This window comes from Amborella trichopoda, chromosome 2 (genome assembly GCF_054954075.1).
Source record: "Amborella trichopoda isolate Santa Cruz 75 chromosome 2, AtrichopodaSantaCruz75HAP2 v2.0, whole genome shotgun sequence".
Lineage (NCBI taxonomy): Eukaryota > Viridiplantae > Streptophyta > Magnoliopsida > Amborellales > Amborellaceae > Amborella > Amborella trichopoda.
Genome location: NC_142337.1, coordinates 19,322,365 through 19,344,232, shown reverse-complemented (window position 1 = coordinate 19,344,232; position 21,868 = coordinate 19,322,365). Strand labels below are relative to the sequence as shown.

General features: G+C 38.0%; 1 protein-coding gene across 4 annotated transcripts in view; it reads right to left on the bottom strand.

Annotated features, from left to right (window-relative positions):
* LOC18445679 (Transducin/WD40 repeat-like superfamily protein) overlaps positions 1 to 13,332 on the bottom strand; it is a 68,656-nt gene extending 55,324 nt beyond the window's left edge. For all 4 annotated transcript variants that reach the window (XR_016049351.1, XM_088858252.1, XM_006855812.4 and 1 more), the window contains exons 1-2: positions 13,265 to 13,332; positions 12,982 to 13,085 (exon numbers count right to left, since the gene is read on the bottom strand). Coding sequence is in view for 2 of the 4 variants with exons in the window: in XM_006855812.4 (XP_006855874.1) it covers positions 12,982 to 13,085; positions 13,265 to 13,274 (114 nt within the window). In the remaining 2 variants the exon portion in view is untranslated. The remainder of the gene's footprint in view (positions 1 to 12,981; positions 13,086 to 13,264) is intronic.
* Between the last annotated feature and the right edge of the window lie 8,536 nt (positions 13,333 to 21,868).

Below are 21,868 nucleotides of genomic sequence, written 5' to 3'. Positions count from 1 at the left end.
TTGCCAGTAATGCTGAACTGAGGTCTCTTACACCAATTTTTGCCACATTCAAGTGTCCATTTCGTAGCTCAACATACTTGTACATTCATTTCCATTGAGTACAAGCGTCCTATTCAGTGTTTTAAAATGCGGGATGCAACCAAAAGCAGTGGGGGGGCCGATGCGGCTCAATACAGTCCAGATGCGGGTACATCGCGACGATGCGGTCAATAAATGTGAAATAAAAAATTTAAAAATGTAAAAAAATAGGTTAATGCATAGAAAAAATATGGAGGTGATATATGTGATAGTAGGTATTTTAGTTTAATGATTAACTTCAAAACTATTAGCTGTCTGAGATTCTGTATCCAGTTATCCACTATCCCCTGATAGAAACTAGAAACTTGAAACTAGCTTCATAAAACATTCAACAATCAACAACCATAAGCACAAATTTGCACCATAAGCACAACAATAAGCACAAAAGCATAACCATCAACAACCATAAGCACAACCATAAACAATCATAAGCACAAAATAGTAATATTACAAACCAAAAGTCAAGCTCAAGAATAGTTAATGGCTAATAACTTAATATAATCATCCATTTTGAGAGTCAATTTTGAAATTTGAAGTCAATTTTTCAAATATGAATCAGAGAGGTCATCTTGAGAGCCGTCAAGTGCATCATCAATCTGAAACCCCTGATTTATTATCACAAATTCACCCTAACATCCCCAAATTAACAATCAAAAGCATCAAATCAAATATCCAAGTATCAAACAACCGCCAAATCAAAGATTTGAATGAAAAATAAATTTTTGCCAAATTTTTTTTCCCCTCGATTTGATGAAACAAGCCACAAAAAATGATGGAAATCATCGTTTAGGGGGTTTAATACCCCCCCCCCCCCCCAAACAGTTTCCCCCATTTTTGGATGGTCAAAAAGACCATTTTGCCCCTCCCCGAAAGGGCAAAATCGAAAAAAATGCAATGGGATGCGGTGTGATGCGACTACGATGTGGCGCATACGTCAAAAGCGCATATGCAGTCAGTTCTGATGCGGAGCCCACCGCATATCTCATGATGCGACCGCATATGCGGCGATGCGGCCGCATTTTAAAACCATGGTCCTATTAAGCCAAATTACAAAACTTAAGGCCTTTAAACCACACATGTAACTAATCCAAAGTCAAATTTCGTGTACCGGGGGTTATCCACGGTCAGATTTCAAGAGACTCTGTTTAGCATCCAATGCTTGGAGAGCCTCAAACTCAAGGCAGAAACAATGGGACTTGATTCATTGAGGCCAAAGAATGGCATCTTGGTGAAACCTGGCCAAAAAGTTGCATAACCACAGTCAAAACTCATAGGTTCCATCTTAAACACATCCAAAGCACACACTATATGCATCTTCAAATTTTGAAGCATTCTGAATGGCTAACCTTGGAAGTATGTACCTCAGCTTGTCTAAGAATTAGTGCAGCTCACTTAACTGCTTGAAGATAAAGTTTTGTCCTAACCACTATCAAAAATCGCTTCCTCAACCACATGAGGACAGCTTTGAAAATAGAGGAAGTTGTAACTGAGTGAATGATCACTAAGTGCCAATCGCTATCATGCAGTCCAATCAGGATTCACCGAGTCTGAATTGCAGTCATGTAGTCCAATCAGGTGCCACAATCATCAAATTTCTTAACACGAGCTTTTCTACAAGGTGTAGGCCAAAAAATAAGCACAGGGTTTTTGAGCACCATAGTTCAAAAAGTCACTTGCCTAAGCGGCCAGGCTCCCAAGACGCCTAGGCGAGAGGGCGGGCAGGCAGCCTAGGCGATCTTGCCCCCGGGTGCCTACCTAAGCACCCAAGGTGGAGCCTAGGTGGTCACCTCAAGGCCGCCGCCTACGCTACACCTCGATGCAACTTGCCTGAGGGCGGAAAAAGGCTCCAAGCAAAGGGCAAAAAAGTAAACCCCCCCCCTCCCCCAAAAAAAAATAAAAGAAGAAAACGGGGGGATGGGTTTTGGGGAGAGTTCTAGCCTCCCAATCCCCGATGGGCCTAGTGCAACCCAGAAAAGGAAAAAACAGGCATAAGCCCCCTTAAAAAAATACTTAACGCCCATAAAAATGGTTAAGGGCTCAAGGCCCTTCTCTCTCGCTCATAAGCCCATATGCTCTCTCCACGTATGAGAAGAAGAAAAACAAAATAAGATGGCCTCCAAGTGTTTGATGTGAGGCCTCCTTCTTTCACACACACACACACACATACACAAACATACACATGGACCCATATGCTCTCATTCCACATTCAAGAAGAAGAACAAGATGATCATGAACTCCAAGTGTTCAGCGTGGCACCCCCCTCTCTCATGGACCTCATATTCTATCTCTCTCTACATATAAAAAGAAGAAAAAACGAACATATCCTCCAAATGCTTGATGCGAGACTTCTCTCTCTCACACATGCTCTCGCTCGCTCTCTCTCATATATACACACATGCACACATATAAACAAGGGAAAATTGCATAAAACCCCCAAAATGGACTTTCTAAGCAATTTACCCCCAACCTAACTTTTCCTAGCAACTTTTTCCCCAAAACCATGTTTCCTAACAAATACCCCCCAACTCAAAAAAAAACACAAACGAGACTAAAATACCCCTTGTTTGGAAAAAAAAGAAACGAGACTAAAATACGGTCCAGCACTTCACCATGACGGTCCGGCACTTAAGTCACTAATTTGAAATGGTCTGGCGCTTCACCATGGCGGTGCCACATTTGGAAGAGGTGGTCCGGCGTTTGGAAGCGATCGTTCCGGCATTTTACAAGTGCGGTCCAGCATTTGTTTCTAGATTAATGAGCGGTTCGGCATTTGTGAGCTATGGTGCGACAAAATTGTCTAGAATAGGCGGCCCGACAGTGTACAATTCCGGTCTTTACAAGTGCGGTCGAGCATTTGTTTCTGGATTAATGAGCGGGTCGGCATTTGTGAGCTACGGTGCGACGAAATTGTCTAGAATAGGCGGCCCGGTAGTGTACAATTTCGGTCCAGCGGAATGAATGGGTCTGGCAATATACAACCGCGATCCGGCATTTCCTTTTATTTGGATCCGAAAATGATTTGTTATGTATGAGAAGGGTATTTTTGTCAAAAAAAATGAACTTTTTGTATTGGGGGGGTATTTGCTATAAAACTTGATTTTTGGGAAAAATATGCTAAGAAAAATTAGGGTGGGGATAAAGTGCCTATAAAGTCTACTTTTGAGCATTTTATGCAATTTTCCCTATAAACAAATCCCCCCCCCACCTTCCCCCCCCCCCCAAAAATAAAAATGCCCATGTATCTAGGTACCCACTCAAGCCACGTAGGTGTCCGCCTCTGTCTTTTTTAACATTGTTGAGCACAAAACCACAAACTTCTTTAAAACGATTTTGGTTGTGGTCCACTATGGACCCCAACGCATGAAATGCCCTCATTATTTTCAAGGAATTAATCTCCACAACCCAAATAAGTCTTAGCTTTGGTAGTGTTTCACTATGGATCCCGAGGCATGAAACGCCCTCACAATCTTCAAGGTATTAATATCCCATGACTCAATAAGTCTTTAGCTGTAATGGTGTCCAAACGAGTATACTTCCAAGGTACAACTGAGCCAAGTGAAACACTTGCTAAAGTTTTCTCAAAGTTGCTCTCTTTAGGGAAATTCAAAGGAATGCAAGCGCCAAAATGATTTTCCCTTTTGGTTGTGTTAAAAAGATGGGTGGGAGAGAGAGAGAGAGAGAAAAGAGGGCAAGGAAGGAAACGCACCTGTCACATCAATTTAATATTAATAAAATTAAGAAAGGACAAAACTGGCCATACAAACTAGAAATAGGACACTTATATCCTATTAACTTTAAATAAAAGAGAAATAAGGACTTTTAACCACCCCCCCCCCCCCCCCCCCCCTTTTCAAGGTAACGCATAGATGTCAAGCTGCCCAACTTGGAGCAAATTGTTTGAAACAGATAACAGCTAGGAGCTTTGCTGAAGATGTCTGCCAACTAATCATTAGATTTCATAAATGAAGTAGACACCTTCTTACTAGTGACATTCTACTTCAATAGGTTTAGTTCTCTCATTAAACATTGAATTGTTGGGTATATAATTTGCAGCTTATTATCACAATACGTCTTCCTAGGCTCAACAATAGTAAACCCCATCTCGTATATCAGCGTCTTCAGCCACATCAATTCACATGTAATATGTGTCTTTGTACTATATTCGTCCTCTGCACTAGATCTAGCTACAACATTTTGTTTCTTACTTCTCCCTGTAACCACAATTCCACTAATAAATGTACAGTAACATGGTAGACCGTTTGTCAAATGGAGAGCTTGCCCAATCAGCATCTGAGTAACTTCAAACATCAAATGATGATTTGACTTGTAAATCACACCTCGACCTGGAGCTCCCTTCAGATACCTCACAATTCTGCATTTAGATACCTCACAATTCTATGAACAGCATCCCAGTTAAAGATCCTAAGAGAGTGCATAAACCAACTTACTGCACTTACTATAAATGTACAGTAACGTGCTAGACCGTTTGTCAAATGGAGAACTTGCCCAATCAGCATCTGAGTAACTTTCAAACATCAAATGATGATTTGACTTGTAAATCAGACCTCAACCTATAGCTCCCTTCAGATACCTCACAATTCTACATTCAGATACCTCACAATTCTACGAACAGCATCCCAGTTAAAGATCCTTTTAGAGTGCATAAAGCAACGTACTGCACTTATTATAAATGTACAGTAACGTGGTAGACAGTTTGTCAAATGGAGAACTTGCCCAATCAGCATCTAAGTAACTTTCAAACATCAAATGATGATTTGAGTTGTAAATCAGACCTCGACCTGGAGCTCCCTTCAGATACCTCACAATTCTATGTTCAGATACCTCACAATTCTACGAACAGCATCCCAGTTAAAGATCCTTAGAGAGTGCATAAACCAACTTATTGCACTTACTACAAAAGTAATAGGACGCCTAGTAATTGTCAAATAAATCAGCCTACCTACAAGTCTTTTGTACCTTATCAGAGCATCAAACAACCTCCCCTTATCAGCCAATAATTTTGTATTTAATCCATAGGAGTATCAAATGGTTTAGCGCCTAACATTCCAGTCCCTGTCAAAAATTAATCACGTACTTTCTTTGTCAAAATCTAATGTCATGCTTTGTGACAAGCTAATGCAAGCTTTAATCCATAATATTGTTGTAGGTGGCTCTTCAAACGACTTATTCCTTCTAAACCATTGCCTGCAATGACAATATCATCAACATATACAACTAAAAGAATTATCCTTGAGTCTTGCTTTCAGATAAATACTGAATGATCTGCATGGTTGCATCAAAATCCATATGCCATAACAATTTCACCGAATTTCCCAAACTATGCACATGGGGATTGCTTCAAACCACAAATGGCTTTCTTCAACGTACATATCTTAGATGACTCCCACTGAGAAAAACCCAAGTGGTTCCTCCATATACACCTCATCTTGTAAATCACCATAAAGGAAGGCACTCTTCACATCAAGCTGCCACAGTAGCCAGCCTTGTTCCGCTACATATATAACTAGTCAAACTGAATTAAGTTTGGCAACAGCTGCAAAAGCTCCAAAGTAATCAATGCCAAAGGTTAGGGCATATCCTTTCGTAACCAACCTAGCTTTTATTCTCTCGATGGTGCCCTCAAGCTGATAATTTATTCCATAAACCCAACAATACCAACAGTTCTTTTTCCAACCAATAACCCCATGAGCCCCCATGTATCATTCAAGTTGCGAGCATCCATTTCTTCTTCCATTGCTTTTCTTCCACCAAGTATGAGAAAGTGCTTCCTAATAAGATTCAGGGATAGAAATACATGAAACAGATAAATCAGAACTTTTGATAGGATGTGAACAAATTTGCAAAGGTAACAAAATAAGCAACTGGATATTGAGTACGAGACCTTGAATCGTTAAGGATGGAAATATGTGCATTATCTCACTAGACACAGAAATTGTCAGTAGCAGGAAGTAGATCAGTAAAAAGTAGGCAAAGATGGTGATTGAGTGGTTGGTTGAGTAGGAGGGTGTCCATCCTGCACCTTTATGGTCTGCTCTTAAGCTACATTATGAAAGTGTAGAAGTAATAGGTTTAGCTGGCCTAGGCAACTAACGTGAAGAAGATGAAAAGGAATAAGAAAACAAACTGCAAAAGAAGAGGATGGCGAAACTTCTTTTGGAGCAAGATAAAAGAAATTTGCTTCAAGCATATGACCCTCTTCCAAAAAAAAATGAGTGTTTTTTCAAAGATGGTAACATCAGCGCAAAAAAATTTCTTTCGTAAACCAGGATTCATAGTAGTTGCAAACGCCTGACATTCCAAATCGTTTTAGGAATCGGAATCGTGGAATTGCAGCTGGCTAGAAGATTCTCGTTTTCGGAATGAACATCCATACAAGGGGAATTGTGGGAAACAATTCCTACTTTATAGGAATCGAAATTCGACCCAAATGGAATCGAGATCCCTCTATATATAGAATCGAGATTCTGTTTTTGGAATGGAGTTTCTGGCCTATTTGGAATCAACCAACCCATATGGAATTGAGATTCTTTCATATATGGAATCGAGTTTCTGATTTGATGCTTCTCATAGGGTATGAATTGTTTATTTTGTAGTTCATGGCCCTATGTTCCAATTTCTGATTTGCGGAAAGAGTATCATTATATGTGGAATCCAGATTCACCAAATGTAGAATTGTGATTCAACAATTGCATAACTGAGAATAAACAAATATCGTAAACGATATTCTATATAAGTGATGGAATAGAGATTCCTGAAACAAAGAATCAAGAATCCTAACTTCACGAAAACGGATTCTGTGAAGATTCCTTGTCAGAATCACTGAATCAGGATTCCAAATCAAAATCCACATTGGGTGAACGATTATGGTAATTATCTCAAGGTTTTAGCGTCGATAATCTTTCTAAAAGCGAGAATACCACAGAAAAACACACTTGACAGCTCGAGGCTCTAGCTTATTATTACTAGCACCCAACACATGAACAAAGCAAACACGCCCAAACGCTCATAGAGGAACAACAAATAATGGAGTATCCGAGAAGAGAATAGAGTTTAGTGTTTTTCCATTCAAAATTGAAGAGGGTATTAGATTAAATTCAATATCATGAGGTAAGCATCTCTCCATAACACGCAATTTAGTCAGTACAATGCGGGTTACTTCAAGTAAATGTTAATTTTTTTTTCTTTCACCAACCCATTCTGTTGAGGAGTATGTGCACAAGAAGTTAAATTTTGTTTTGAGCAAATTAATATTCAAATGTTTAGGAAAAGATATTCTTCAAAAATTATCAGAACATAAAACACACATTCTTATTGAATTAAGTTTGGATCTCCTTGTGAAACAATTTAAAAATAGGGACAATTTCGTATCATTAACCCAATGAAAAGGTTTATGAGATGCAAGAAGCACAAAAGTACCTAAGATAGCAAGTAGCAGTAGAAGTAGAAGCATGGACACTAGGATGTTGCACCCGTTTAACAAGTTTTTATATTCTTCGCTTGTAAGCACAATACAACAGAATTTGACTGCAGGAGGTGATCACTAAGCCCATTCAATAAACATTGTCACCATTAGATTTGTAAGTATCCTGATTTGCCCAAGTAGGATTACCAATCTTATCCCAACACTTAATGATTGTATGATTTGTCCCCCCCCCCCCCCCCGGTCAAGGCCTTGATATCGTGCGATTTCGATTTATGCTGGCCAAAGGCCGAAAGAATCCTTTGAAAGGCAACAATAGCTGCAACCATTTGGACAGTCTGGGTGGAAAGAAATAATAGAATCTTCCAAGGCCAAAAACTCCACACATCGGCTCTCCTTCACAAGGTGACTTCCTTGGTAACATTCTGAGCCTCTAACCATAAGGCTTTTTCAGGCATTCCCGGAAGCCTGTTCCCCACTCAATGGAAAAACGTTCTCAATCACTAACTGAGGTTGGAAACTAGACCTAACAACTGGCCACCACCGCCAGTTGGTTGCTTCAAGTTAAATTTTGATTGTTGTTCCCTAGGGAACCCAGGCCCGGCAGGGGCAGGCGGGGTCTTCAGAGACCACCTAGGCAACACTGTCCTAACATTTTTGGTGCACCTTGGCCCCAAGGATTCCAACCACGCTGAAGCCTTGACCCTCCTTCTCGGCACTTTAATTGTTCTTGGGGCCCGCACCTCATAGCGGAAGGAGACTCACAAAATGTCATCTCATGGGCAAGCAAAGCGTCTTCTCCACTATGGCACCTAACCTCTATTTTTGACGAAATTGATCACATTTTGCAATACGAACGTCTCCTGGAAGCATATATGGAGGACGTCCAACGACTCCGCATATCAATTGACGAAAGGAGGAGCTAGAAGCCAAGGACAAGCTCAACTTGGGTCCAACTCATTATTTACTCTGGACCATTGGAATATAACCTAATATCTTTGTATACTAGCATTTTTTGGCCCTGCTGCATTTTTTGGAAGCGTTTTTTGGAAGCTCCATGTATATTGATGCAATCGGGCAGTTCTGTAAACCCATTTTGTACATGATAGACTAAACGAATTTTTTGCCGAGACCCCCTGCGTGGGTGTCCTCGGACTTTCTCATCCATGTAATCTCTCTCCCCAGTAATACAATGTTAACTTTTCTCAAAAAAAATTGTATGATTTGTAATAATGACTTTCAAGTTCCACAACCCATCCACCACCACTATCATGGCCCCTTCCTAATTCACGCCCACATCCTTCACCTCTACCTTCATCACCACTCCCCACATGTATTCAATGCCAATCCATAAAAAACGCTTGAGTCATAAAAAAGGTGCAGGAGAGTTAGATATGTTAATTTGTTGAATGGCACACTGGCATCATTAAGGGATAGCAGCTCATTGCTTACCAAAATCTATCCACGAACAAGATGGCATTCAAGATTAGATCTGATAAAAATTTGGCAACTCTAAATTCTTCAAAATGCTTCTTCTATAATTCTACATAACTAGATATAAGTTGATCTTCAGCTCTTCCCACATGCCTCTAAAGCACTAAAATAATCACTCACACATTTATTTCCTTGCTGCAATCAAAACAATTTCTCAAATATATTATATACCCGTGAGATGTTCTTACTTCATGGAAATGTTTCTTTCAAAGTGTCCCAAAATCCTTTACCAATGTCAAGAAACATCACATTTGCACTTATTTGAACCTCCATACTACTCCACAACCAAGTCATGAGTATGTAATTCTCTGTTGTTCACTCTTCATATCTAGTATAAGGTTCACTAGGCTAGTTCGCAGTCAATTATTTCAATTTCCCCCTAGAATCAAGGGATACATTGACAGACTGCCCATACAACATATTTGAACTCACTTAATTTTTATTAAAGTAATTTGTATCCCCACATGTTCAGGAAGATCGCAACTTCCAGATTTATTTTTGTTAGCCATGAGCGTATGAAATTAAAGGAGGACCAACTAGGGTCAACCGAAAACAATCACTCGCACAAAGCCTAGCAGAATGCCAGAGATAATTTTTTATATTAGAAAAAAAAGAGAGTAATACTTATCATTTAATTACGAGCATAGGCACTTTCTCAACTTGAACAAACTAAGGCAATACCACATTATCCAAATTTGAGCATCACCACGCCGCCACTCTTTGAGCAGACTAGGGCAGCACCTATCCGCATAAAAAACTTAGGGTTGTTAAGAGACAACTTGGGAAATCATCTATGATTGCCCACAAACCTCGAAAGTAGGCAACATGTCCTCTATTGTTCTCAATCTTTAAAGAGGAATCACACGAACAGCAGCATCACCACTTCAAAAGCAAACCCACATGGGTTTCTACACACAAAAAAACAAAAAAGAAAACTAGGAAAAAACCCTAGGGTTCAAATCCAACAACCCAATAAAGTAACTTTTTTTTAGTTAGGGCAGAAAAGTAATAATATTAAAAGGGAAGAAACATTTAAGATAGAAAAGAAAATCCAGAGGGAGGAAAACGATCAAAGTTCTAATACCATGTTAGAGAAGGGGGAGGGGGAGGGGGAGGGGGAGGGGGAGGGGGAGGGGGAGGAAGGGAGAGAGAGAGAGAGAGAGAGAGAGAGAAAAGAGAAAGGAAGGGATGTGAGAGTTCAAATCACTCTCATGCACCTCTCAAATCAGTTCTAGGATCAGGAGCAGAAGTGCGAGGCAAGGAAGCCTCAAAGTTCCATAGTCAAGGGAACATGTTTCGTACATGGGCAAATGTAGGGATCAAGATCCTGACTTTTAAGGATCAAGCTCCACAGAGCAGATCCCTTAAGGGATGGGAACCCATTCTTCCGCGTCACGATCAAGGTCCCAGAAGCTGAATTATCCATTGTACCGTAAACTACGAGCGAGTTCCATTTAACAGTATTTTTAACTTTTCCAAATTAACAAACCCAAGTATCAATATAAATGAGAATCATGTCATTGAAAACATTTTAAACTTTTGTTATCAATGGAGTAAGATTTCACAAATGAGTAGTGATACTAAAAACCAATCTGGTGATGTAATACCTAATAAGACCTTGGGCACGACTAGAGGTTTGTGTCCTTAGCAATCTCTCTCTCTCTCTCTCTCCCTCTCGCTCTCTCGTCAACTGGAGAAGAGATGCATTCATTGAGGACTTTTTTGGACTCTTATTCTCTTCAAATTCCTTGGGGAACATTGTGGTCCATCTCCACCATTTTCTTTGTGCCAAAAATCAATTCCTAGTAAACGAGATCAAAAATTGCAATAATTGAGTTTCGGCACAAAGAGATTCCAAAAACAATCGTTTTTAATCCCAAAATGAGGTATTTCTAGACCTCAAAACTCCCTACCAACTACTATTGAAACAGTGAAGCGAGTAGGAGTAATAGAAGGATAGACATATGTCCCAAATCTGTGGCTTAAGAGTACAAAAGTTAGGTAGGATTAAGGAATTTCAGCAAAAACCTGCGCATCCCTTATAAATTATGGCCATCATCATCAAATTCAAAACCTTTTCCCAACTAATTAGGATTAGCTACACGAATCCCAATCCGCCATTCTACTCTATCAAGGGTCATACCTCAATGAGGCCATAAGTCCCCATATCTTTTCTCACTACTTCCAGCCATTTTCTTTTGGGCCTACCTCTTGCCATTTTTGAGCCTTCCACTTGAACTAACTCGTACCTCCTAACATGTGTTGTGCTGCGTCTGCGTTGCACAGAGCCAACCCACCTAAGTCTACTTTCACTCATCTTATCACCTATTGGTATCACGCCTAAATTCTCCCAAATATATTTTATTTGAATTCTATCCATTCTTGTCTTACCACTCATCCATCTCAACATCCTCATCTCAGTTACACTCATTCTATGATATGTTGTTTTTTGATTGCCCAGCGTTCTGCCCCATAAAGCAAAGTCGGTCTCACAATTGCCCTATAGAACTTACCCTTCAACTTCATTAGTATGCGACGATCACATAAAACTTCGGTTACACATTTCGACTTCACCCACCCAGCTCTAATTCTATGTGCGCCATCTTCCTCAATCTCTCTAGTTTCTTAGATTATCGACCCAAGATATCGAAAGTGTGTTCTTATTGGTATTTTTTGGTCATCAATCTTAACTGGTATTTTTTGGTCATCAATCTTAACTACTTCATTGTCTCTACTCCTAAAATTATTAAACTTGCATTCCATATACTCTGCCTTAGCATTGCTAAATTTAGAATATCTAAATTCTAAAGCATCCCTTCGAAGTTCTAAATTTGTGTTGACGTTATTTCAGGTCTCATCGATCAAAACTTTGTCGTTCGCGAACAACATATACCACGATACCTCATCTTGTAGATGCCTAGTTAAATCATCCATGACTAAGATAAAGAAGTATGGGCTCAATGCTGAACCCTGATGTATACCTATTGTCACTAAAAACTTACTCGTCTCTCCACTATTTGTTCACACACTGGCTAACACTCCCTTGCACAAATCTTTCACCAAGTCGATGTAGTGTCTGAAAAATCCTTTCTTTTTCAACACCCACTAAATCAATTTTCGAGGTACTCTATCATAAGATTTCTCTAGATCAATAAAGACTATGTGGTGATCTTTTCCCTTCATCTTAAACTCCTCAATCAGCTACCCAAGTAGGAAAATAGCCTCAGTTGTTGAACTACTAGGTATAAAACCGAATTGGTTCTTTAATACACTTGTTTCATGCCTCTTAGTCGTTGCTCAATCAATGTCTCCCACAACATCATAGTGTGGCTCATAAGTTTAATTCCTCTATAGTCCACACAATTATGTATTTCCCCTATTAACTGCAGCCAAAAGCCGAAACTAGGGTTTTCCTGAATAACTTTTGTGAGTCAAGTTTTGGTGGGAAGTTTAAATAAAGCAATTTAAAAACAGTCTCGAACTCAATCACAAACACGAGGTAGGCTCCTATTAGACTTGGACATTGATTAGACACCCAAATTGAAAGATCTTCACAGCTCGCTTTCAAACTACCTAAACCTGAGAGTGTTGGTTAGAGACACCATTAAAAATACCAACAACTTTCACATTAGTGAAGTATACACAGTTAACTAACATACCATATTCAAAGTATAAATCATCGACCTACAAGTGCATAAGAGGGAACAACTACACCAAAGCTCACACAGAAATAACAAGAGCCAGTTATTTATCTCTCCACACGTTCATTCTAAGTTTGATTTCAGCATCTATTGAGACTAGGCTTCTTTACCAGCATCACAAGCTTGGAATACAAATATTTATACAGTTTACTGTATCAAATATGAAGGTATTACCTGGCCCAGAACTCAAAGCCCAAATATGTGTGATTAGAAGTTCAGAACTTTACTATAAAGCATATAGGAAGCAGGTAATGCTTTGGAAATTACCTGAACACACTTCTGGGTTTTGTCGGGGAAGAGAGCTTTGTCCCCAGGACGTTTGATGGGGAAGTACCTATTCTTCTCGGGATCAAAGTAAAAACCAGGAAGATCTGCGCATGTGAATAAAACCCTAAATTCATTTTGATGCCGAGGCAGAAACTTGAATGGCAACAGCAAAACAAACAAGCGAGAGAGGGAATTGAACAATCAGAAAACAAAGTAATTTAATTTTGAGAATCCAACAATCGAGAAAAGAAAGAGATACAGAAACAGAGAAGAGTCGAAGTACCTGATGGCATGTCTCCTGCACAAGGAATAGAAGCGTTCGGCACAGAATACGAAAAGGACTTGACTCACGAGGGAAGAGGAGCGAGCCGCCTGAACTTAACAGAGATAATAAAATACGGGATAATTTACGCTACCATACTTTCTTACTAATCTTTCTTTCTCTTATAAATAAAATAGGTTCGTAGCTTCGTGGCAACCCAGAAATCCATCTCGGCTTCAAGTTGGCTTTGTATGGTTGGTTCTCTTTCTTTTATTTATAAATAAAACGCTAGTAGCTTCGTAGCTTCGTGGCGACCCAAAAAAACCCCTCAGGCGTGGAATTAGCTTTGTATAGTTGGTTTCGCATATAAAATTTCTTCATATAAAACATGAATGTGGTAGTGCACACCCGTCACAAAAAAAATATAGGGAAAATCGCAAAAAACCTTCAAAACTGGACTTTTTACACACTTCATCCGTCACCCAATTATTTTAGCAAATACCCCCCGTACAAATATTTGTTGTTTAGATGGAAATACCTTTTCCTCGTATAACAAATTATTTTCCTTTGCGAGGGAGGATCGGCGTTTTGAACTGGAAGTCCGGCGATTATTTTTACTGAAATCCGATGATTATTTTTGCTTGAATGGCCAGTCCGATGTTTCATGGTAGCGGTCCGACGTTTCATGGTGGCGGTCTTGTGTTTCAAGGTGGCAGTCGCACATTTCATGGTGGCAAAGCGACTCTTTATTTTTTTGTTGGAATGGTGGTCCGGCATTTTGAAGTTCCGGTCTGGCGGGCAGTCCATCATTTTGAAGTTGCAGTCCGACATTTGAAGGCACAGTCCGACGTTTTAATATGGCGGTCCGGCATTTTGAAGTGTTTTAATATGGCGGTCCAACATTTTGAAGCGTTTTAATATGGCGGTCCAGCATTTTGAAGGGCAGTCTGGCATTTTGAAGTAGCGGTTTGACATTTTGAAGTCTGGCGTTTTGAAGTAGCGGTTTGACGTTTCGAAGTGAGCACATTTTGAAATTAGCAGTCTCGCGTTGTACAAGTGTGGTCAAGCGTTTCCTTTTTATTGGGATCCGAAAATAATTTCTTACATGAGGGAATGGTATTTTCGTCAACAAATAAGTTTTTGTATGGGGGTATTTTTTTATATATGGTATTTGCTAGGAAACATGATTTTTTTTTTTTTTTTTTGTAGAAAATTGCTAAGAACAGTTGGGTAGAGTAAAGTACATAAAAACTCTTTTTCAAAAGGGTTTTTGCAATTTTCCCAAAAATATATCACACGTTACTTTGTATATATCACCAACCCCATTACTTTATTAAGGCTATGTTTGATGAAATAGCATTTAAATATTCAAATTTTTGGAAATTTGTGTATAGCCATAATTGGCTTTCCACATATCAAGATTGTTTATTATATTGATGGTGTTTTTAGATTGTTTACTATATTGATTGGTGTTTTTTAGTTCTGTTTGACTGTCTATGGTAATTCTGAATCTCCACTCTCTCCATTGAATTGACCCCACTGTTATTCTCTGCAGAAAGAAAGCTTGTTGTTTTACAACAAAAATCAATTTATTTTTCACAAAATATTTATTTTGATATTTTTATTGGATTCTAATATTTTTAAAGAGCACACTCCAAAAATTTCAAGCGATTTGGATTTATATAAAAAATTTAAAATTCAAATACAAAATGCAATCGTGATCATTAGATCGGCCCATATTCAATCTAGGCTGTTGAATGTATACGTAGCGGTAGGCTAATGGACCTACGCCAACATATCATTATATATATAGGTAAAGGTGCCGTACACCCCATCACGTATGGCATGTTGATGCGCCAACAACCTGGATGATTCTGCTGGAGATGGATAGCCACAATTGAAGAGAGCAAAACTCACGCTTTTATATTTGAAAATGGAGCTTGCATAGATGTGCAAATTGCCTCCTAGTATATAGAGATGGCAGGGCTACCTATTACATCAAACCCTTCTTATACGCAATCTCTCTCAAACCCTTCTTATACGCAATCTCTCTCTCCCTACCAATGCTACCACTCCCTCTCTCTCTCTAAACCAGACGAGCCATCTCTCCCTCACTCCCTCTCTCTAAACCAAAGGAGCCATCTCTCCCTCGTGCACTCTCTCTCCAAACCAAACAAGCCATCTCTCCCTTGCGCCCCCTCTCTCTAAACCAAAGCCTCATCTCTCCTTCTCACCCTCTCTCTAAACCAAAGCTGCATCCATCTCTCCCTCTTGCCCTTTCTGTTCTCTCTCTGTTCCTCTCATGCGCGATCTCTCTCTCTCTCTCCATTTTTCTCCCTTGCTCTCATAGACTACAGTAAGGAAGCCCTACCAAACTGTTATCTCTCTCTCCTCTCTCTCTTTCTCTCTCTCTCTCCCTCTCTCTCTCGCTCGTTGTCACAGAGGTATGAATAACTTGTATTATTTCGTATTAGTACTCTATTTCTGGGTTTTTTAGTCTAAAACCCTGTGATGGGTTTGTAGTTATGAGTTATTGGGTTTGCATATAGGAAATGTTATTAGCTTTTGATTGGCTTTGTATAGGTTTTGTATTTCTGGGTTACTAAGTTTGTCACCATTTCAATGCTCATCCTATTTTTATTTCCTTGTCGAATCTTGCTACTGATGTATTCTTGCCTGCTAATTGTGTTTATCAGATACAATTAGGTGCAATTTATAGATCAAATTGAATGCCTTTTTAATGGAAATGAGTCAAATGTATGTTAATGCATGGCATTATTAATTATTCTTATAGAAAATTATTACTGGCTTATGTTTCTTATCTGGTAGTCTGGAACTTACTTTCTTGAGCCATTTTATTATTGAGAAAGCATTACACATGTACTACCAATATTTGTATGCTACATAGACAAGGTGGCATATATGCTAAATTATACAAAAGCTCACCATTTAAAAAGAAAATAAATTAAACTTTCACTCTAGGCAGATTCTGTAGTGTCTCTTTGAAAGTATGTATTATGCGTATCATGTGTAAATTGTCATTGTTTGCTTGCAAGTATATCTGATTTGAATAGGCTTATTTGTTTAACCTGCAATGATTGACTAGTTTGGTCCAGGTGTTTCATGCTATATGTATGAGATTTGTTTTCCATTTGTTAAGTGTTTGATTATACTATACATTTTTTTTTTTGACTTGTGCTTTAAAGGAAGTTATTGAGTCTATAAGGGATGCTTGTTTTTGTATGAGAATATAAAAACCTTATAAAAACAAAAAAGAGATTTCCAAGAGAAATTCATTTCCTTTGTTTCCTTTTTATGAAATTGGAATGTAGGTCTAGACCTTTGAACTAGCCAGCATGTCATCAGTTTCCACAAATGCTGGAGGATATCCATGTTGAATCTGTCCACGGTGCAACTTACAATACAACTTAAGTACATCAAGCTCTCTATCTAACCATGGAGGAAAGTACTACCGGTGTCCAAACTGTACTTTTTTCCAATGGTACAATGACTATATGGAAGGGATGAATTATAGTGTAAACTTGAGGCATCGTGATATACACCAAAATAATCAGTCACAAGTATCGCAAGAGCATATTATAGTCAATCTTGAACCGATGGTCATTTAACAACAAATTGTTGATACTTTAGGCCATATGCAACAATTTCTATTTTTCTTGTGTATAGGGAATACGTTTATGTTTGTATTACTTTTGTTGAAAAGTATTTGATATGACTAGATAGTTGGTCTCACAACTCATGAAACAATTATTGGTGTTGATATTGAATTTAGACCGGAGTGAATTAAAGTCAATATGATTTATCCGGTTGAAGAAGACTACCTCTAAATGTGATTTGGTTTGAAATAGTGTTGCAATGGCTTGAGTCTAAAGAGTGTTGCATCACATATTTTCAATGAACTACGAAATCCATAATCACTCATCCACTAAAACTGAGGCAACGGACATTATATGGTATTGTTACCCATGTGATGGTCTCATGCAATTGCTTTGACACTAGAATTTATTGTAATTCTTTTGCAATTGATATGCATTTTTTATTATCATAAAAGGAGAGACTACCTCACAATCTTCAAAGATGCTAAACAATAATTCAAATACTATTGAGATGTAGGAGGTGACAAAGGGCTGCGAATGGATGGATCAACTTCGATAGGCATTCATTGGGATGAAAAAATTAGCAAGGCTACGTATGCTTCAACAGAAGCTCCTTATTGCTACAGATATAAGTTCCCTTTACTAGAGGTCCTGAATGGTAAAAAAAACTAAGATGTTTCTGATGATTTTTAAATTTAAAATGGATAGATAGGGGTTAAGGTGGGGAATACTCATTTCTTTCCTACAATGATAAAAGTAACCAATCTGTAGGGTTCTTGGGAACCCCTAGCTTGCAGGATCGGGAATCTCAAATACCGGGATTCCACCCAAGGTCGTGTACATGATTGGCTAAATATGAAGTAGATGAATCCAACTATAAATCGAGTGCGAGAAATAAAACTAACGCAAAAAAGCACATCATCACAACACACGATTTACGCGGTTCACCCCGTAGGTCTACATCCAAAACCTCGGCAACTAAAAATCCACTATCACAATGAAGATTACAGTTTTGGGTTACAAGAGATATACCTCTCTCTAAACATTGATAAAAGACCATCACCGATCTTCCTTTCAACTCGCTCTCTCAACAGAGCAATACCGTCAATCGATAACTTCTTTTCCACCACAATACTGCTACCAGAAAAATAATCTCGAGAGCAATCGAGATATTTTCTCTCTCTAAAATGGAAGCCTTACCAATCTAAAATTCATGGGAATACCACCTCTCTCTCGGAGGCCATGTCTCTCTCTCTTGGAGACCAATTTCCATCTTGGAGATCCCTTCTCATAACCCCCAAAGGGGTGACCTTCAAAATGATGGGTATTATTTCTTTCTCAGCCTATTATATAGAGATCACTTGCTTGCTTCCCAAGAAAGTCTTTTTTCACTCTTAATTCTTTAGAATAAAATATGGGTAATGGGGATTTGGCTATCACCAAACCCAACATGATCAAACACAAGCAGGGGAGGCAAATGCAATGGAATCTCTCTCTCTGGGGCGGCTATTGTTAAGAGGAGCAATACTCATTTCTTTTCTATACTAAAAAAGAAACTATGCCCATTGTAAAAGAACTAAAAATATGGATTGCTACTTTTCACGAAATGGCCCACATTCACCACACAGATCAGCAACTTCCCTTAGACTTGCTAACTATGCTCTATACTTGAATGTCAACATGGTATATTAGCAAAGGGTGTGGTTCTGAAGCTCTAAACAATCAAAGTAAGGTGCACCTTGAAATATTGCTGAAAGATATTATTTCAGTACTGAAAATCTTTGTGATGACCTGAAAATTTATTTTCATGTCTAATTATAAAATTTAAAGCTTAAAAAATAGTGTACATCAAGTAGATCTATGAATACTTGATCATCTTAAAAATTGACGTTTCAGAAAATGTATTACAAGATGCACTATTTTCAAGACTTAAAGTCCACTTGTTCTCATGTTCATACATCTTGACATTAAGATGATCAATTTGAAGATTTTTGTAGATCGAAACAATCTCTTGTAGTGAGTTTTTAAGGTTCATTTTAATTTGACTGCTTAGGGCCTCACCCTTATATAAACTTACTCTATTAGTTAATCTTTTAAAAGTGTCGGACATAATCTTTGTGTATAGGCATGCGCCTATCTATATCCTTACTACGTTGGTTTCAATGTGTAACCATATACACATCCTATCTTGTCAAAAAGAAAAAACTGTAACACACATACTCATCTTCTACATGTGCTATTCATACATATAACATGTACATTTTTACGCGTAATACGTTATTGTAGGTGCGTACCTAAATACTGTCAAGAGTGCATGCTAGTGAAGGAAAAATCACAACTGTTAGATCTACCAAACCGAGCTTCCCATGCATCAATACCCATATTGTGTTATCATTATTAGGACAATTGTTTCATTCTGGCTGAGCCGCATTTCTACATATGCGGTCTAGAAAGTGTAAAGCATCCATCTTAAATATGGATGCAAGTAAGTGTTCCATCTAAAAAACAATGAAAACTAACGGTTCAAATATTTTCTTACTAAAATTATCATATTTAGCTTTTAAAATTGATTTATTTATTCATATTCATGATTTCTGTGATGACTCAAAATTTTTGAAACTAGATAATAATAATAATAATATAATAATAATAATAATAATAATAAATTTAGCATTATAATATTATGTGTACCAATTTTAAATTAATACACATGAATTATTCCGTTATATAAAATACACTAAATTTTGTATTATAGAGTTCAATTAAGTCATTTGTTAAACACTTGGATGGTTCAAAGTTATTTGGGTGGACCTCAGATCCACCATTACTTTGCTTTTTAACTTTTATAAGGAGTAGGGGTGCGCCCCTTTTAATTTTCTATTGACGTCTCTTTTGATGAGGTATTATATCTCTTTCTCTCTCATCGTATTGGTCCTCATGCTTCTGGCGCTTGGCATATGCCCTCTACCTGTTTCTATCACCCCATTACACAAACCCATAGAACGAGCTACTGTACATCTTGAGAAGGATAAAGACGATGGAGAAGAGCGAAAACAATGGACTGAAATATTGTCTTGGGAGCCTCGAGCCTTTCTTTTTCACAATTTTTAATATTGTCCTTGATGGTGTTGCTTGGTGGCCATTTAGGGCCACAAGGGTTCCAAAGGATAAGAAACATCCATGTGAAGTAGGGACGACTTCTTTCAATAAATAGGATGACTATCTTATGGCATCATGAAGTGAATGATGAATTTTAAATTGTGTCCACACATTAGCAAGTTCTGAGCCAAAGATGCTTCTCGGCCTTAGTGAAGCGAGATGATAAAGAGTCTGTGTTGACTTAAAATCAAATGAGTATTTTAATTTCTCTCGCATCTCAACTGGCACATAAGTAAGCGATCTCATTCTCCTAAAAAATAGTTCGTTTTTAATAAAATTATGATATTCTGTACATCACTTTTATAAGTATTATGCGTAAATGATTTCATTTTCTTCTAAAGTAGAATTGGTAATTCCTATTTTAGTAAAATTGTGAGATTTCCTTCTATTGTTAATTCACGTGCAAATGATTTCATTCTCTCATAAAATCATTATTCGAAAAATTGATATTTCTGCACTTGATTGTAGTATTGCCACTACTGTAAGATTCACACATTTCTGTATTTAATTGTATTTTATCCGTCTAAACGCTATCTATTCTTGTGAAATGAGTATTTACGAATTTGCATTCCCATAAATTGTGATAATTCCGTATTAAGTTTTGGGTTCCTATAAGAGTTTTTCTATTGATATTAGACTGTCTATCATGTTACATTTCAAGAATGTCTTTTCGAACTACTACCTTTCTGAAATTATTGCCCAAAATGTTTGACTGGCTACTTATAGATATTTCAAGGAAAGTGATTGTTATTAATTGTTTCAAGTGAATTCACATTAAGGACTTCAATGATATTTTAAATATATGATATTGATGTTTTCTGATGTTTAAAGAGTTCCAGAGATAATTTAAGTATAAGTGGACCCATCCAGAACGCTGGTGGGGTATTTAGACTCATCCGGTACGCCGGTGATGCATTATTGGATCTGCAGGGATTAAATGGACTCATCCAAGACACTGGTGGGGTATTTAGACTCATCGGGTATGCCGGTGAGGTATGATTAGACCTGTAGAGATTAAGTGGACCCATCTAAGATGTTAGTGGGGTATTTGGACTCATCCGGTACGCGGGTGAGGTATGTTTGGACCTACAGGGATTAGGTGGACCCATTCAGGACATTGGTAGGGTATATAGGTGACCTAATTGGGACGCCAGTAGGGTACTTTGTAAAATCTTTTGAATTATGCATTTCTATTAAAGTGTTTATATGCATTTCAATCTTTTGAATTGTGTTAAATTGTATGTTTCTAAAAGTGAAATTGTTCTCCATAAATGCTCTTCCTCAGGTTGTTTTTAATATACATTATGTTGTCGTGAATGTTTACTGTAGGATTTCTGCTGTTGTGAATGCTTATCATAAGACTTCTATTGTTGTGAATGCTTATTGCAAGACTTCTGTTGTTGGTAATGCTTATCACATGACTTCTGTTGTTGTGGATGCTTACTGCAGGACTTCTGTTGTTGTAAATACTTATCACAGGACTTATGTTGTTGTAAATGTTTACCACAAGACTTTTGTTGTTGTGAATATTTATCACAGGATTTCTATTGTTGTGAATGCTTAATACAGGATTTTTGTTATTGTGAATGCTTATCACAAGACTTATGTTGTTGTGAATGCTTACTGCATGACTTCTGTTGTTATGAATACTTATCGCAAGACTTCTGTTGTTGTAAATGCTTATTGCAGGACTTCTGTTTCTATGAATACATATCGTAGAGGCTTATTGCAGGGTTTCTGTGGTTGTGAATGTTTGTTTGATTATACATGATACTTAATGTTGAACTTAATATGAGTCATGTGCATATAGTTTATATATCATGCTTATTTGCTTTGTCCAATAAGGAAT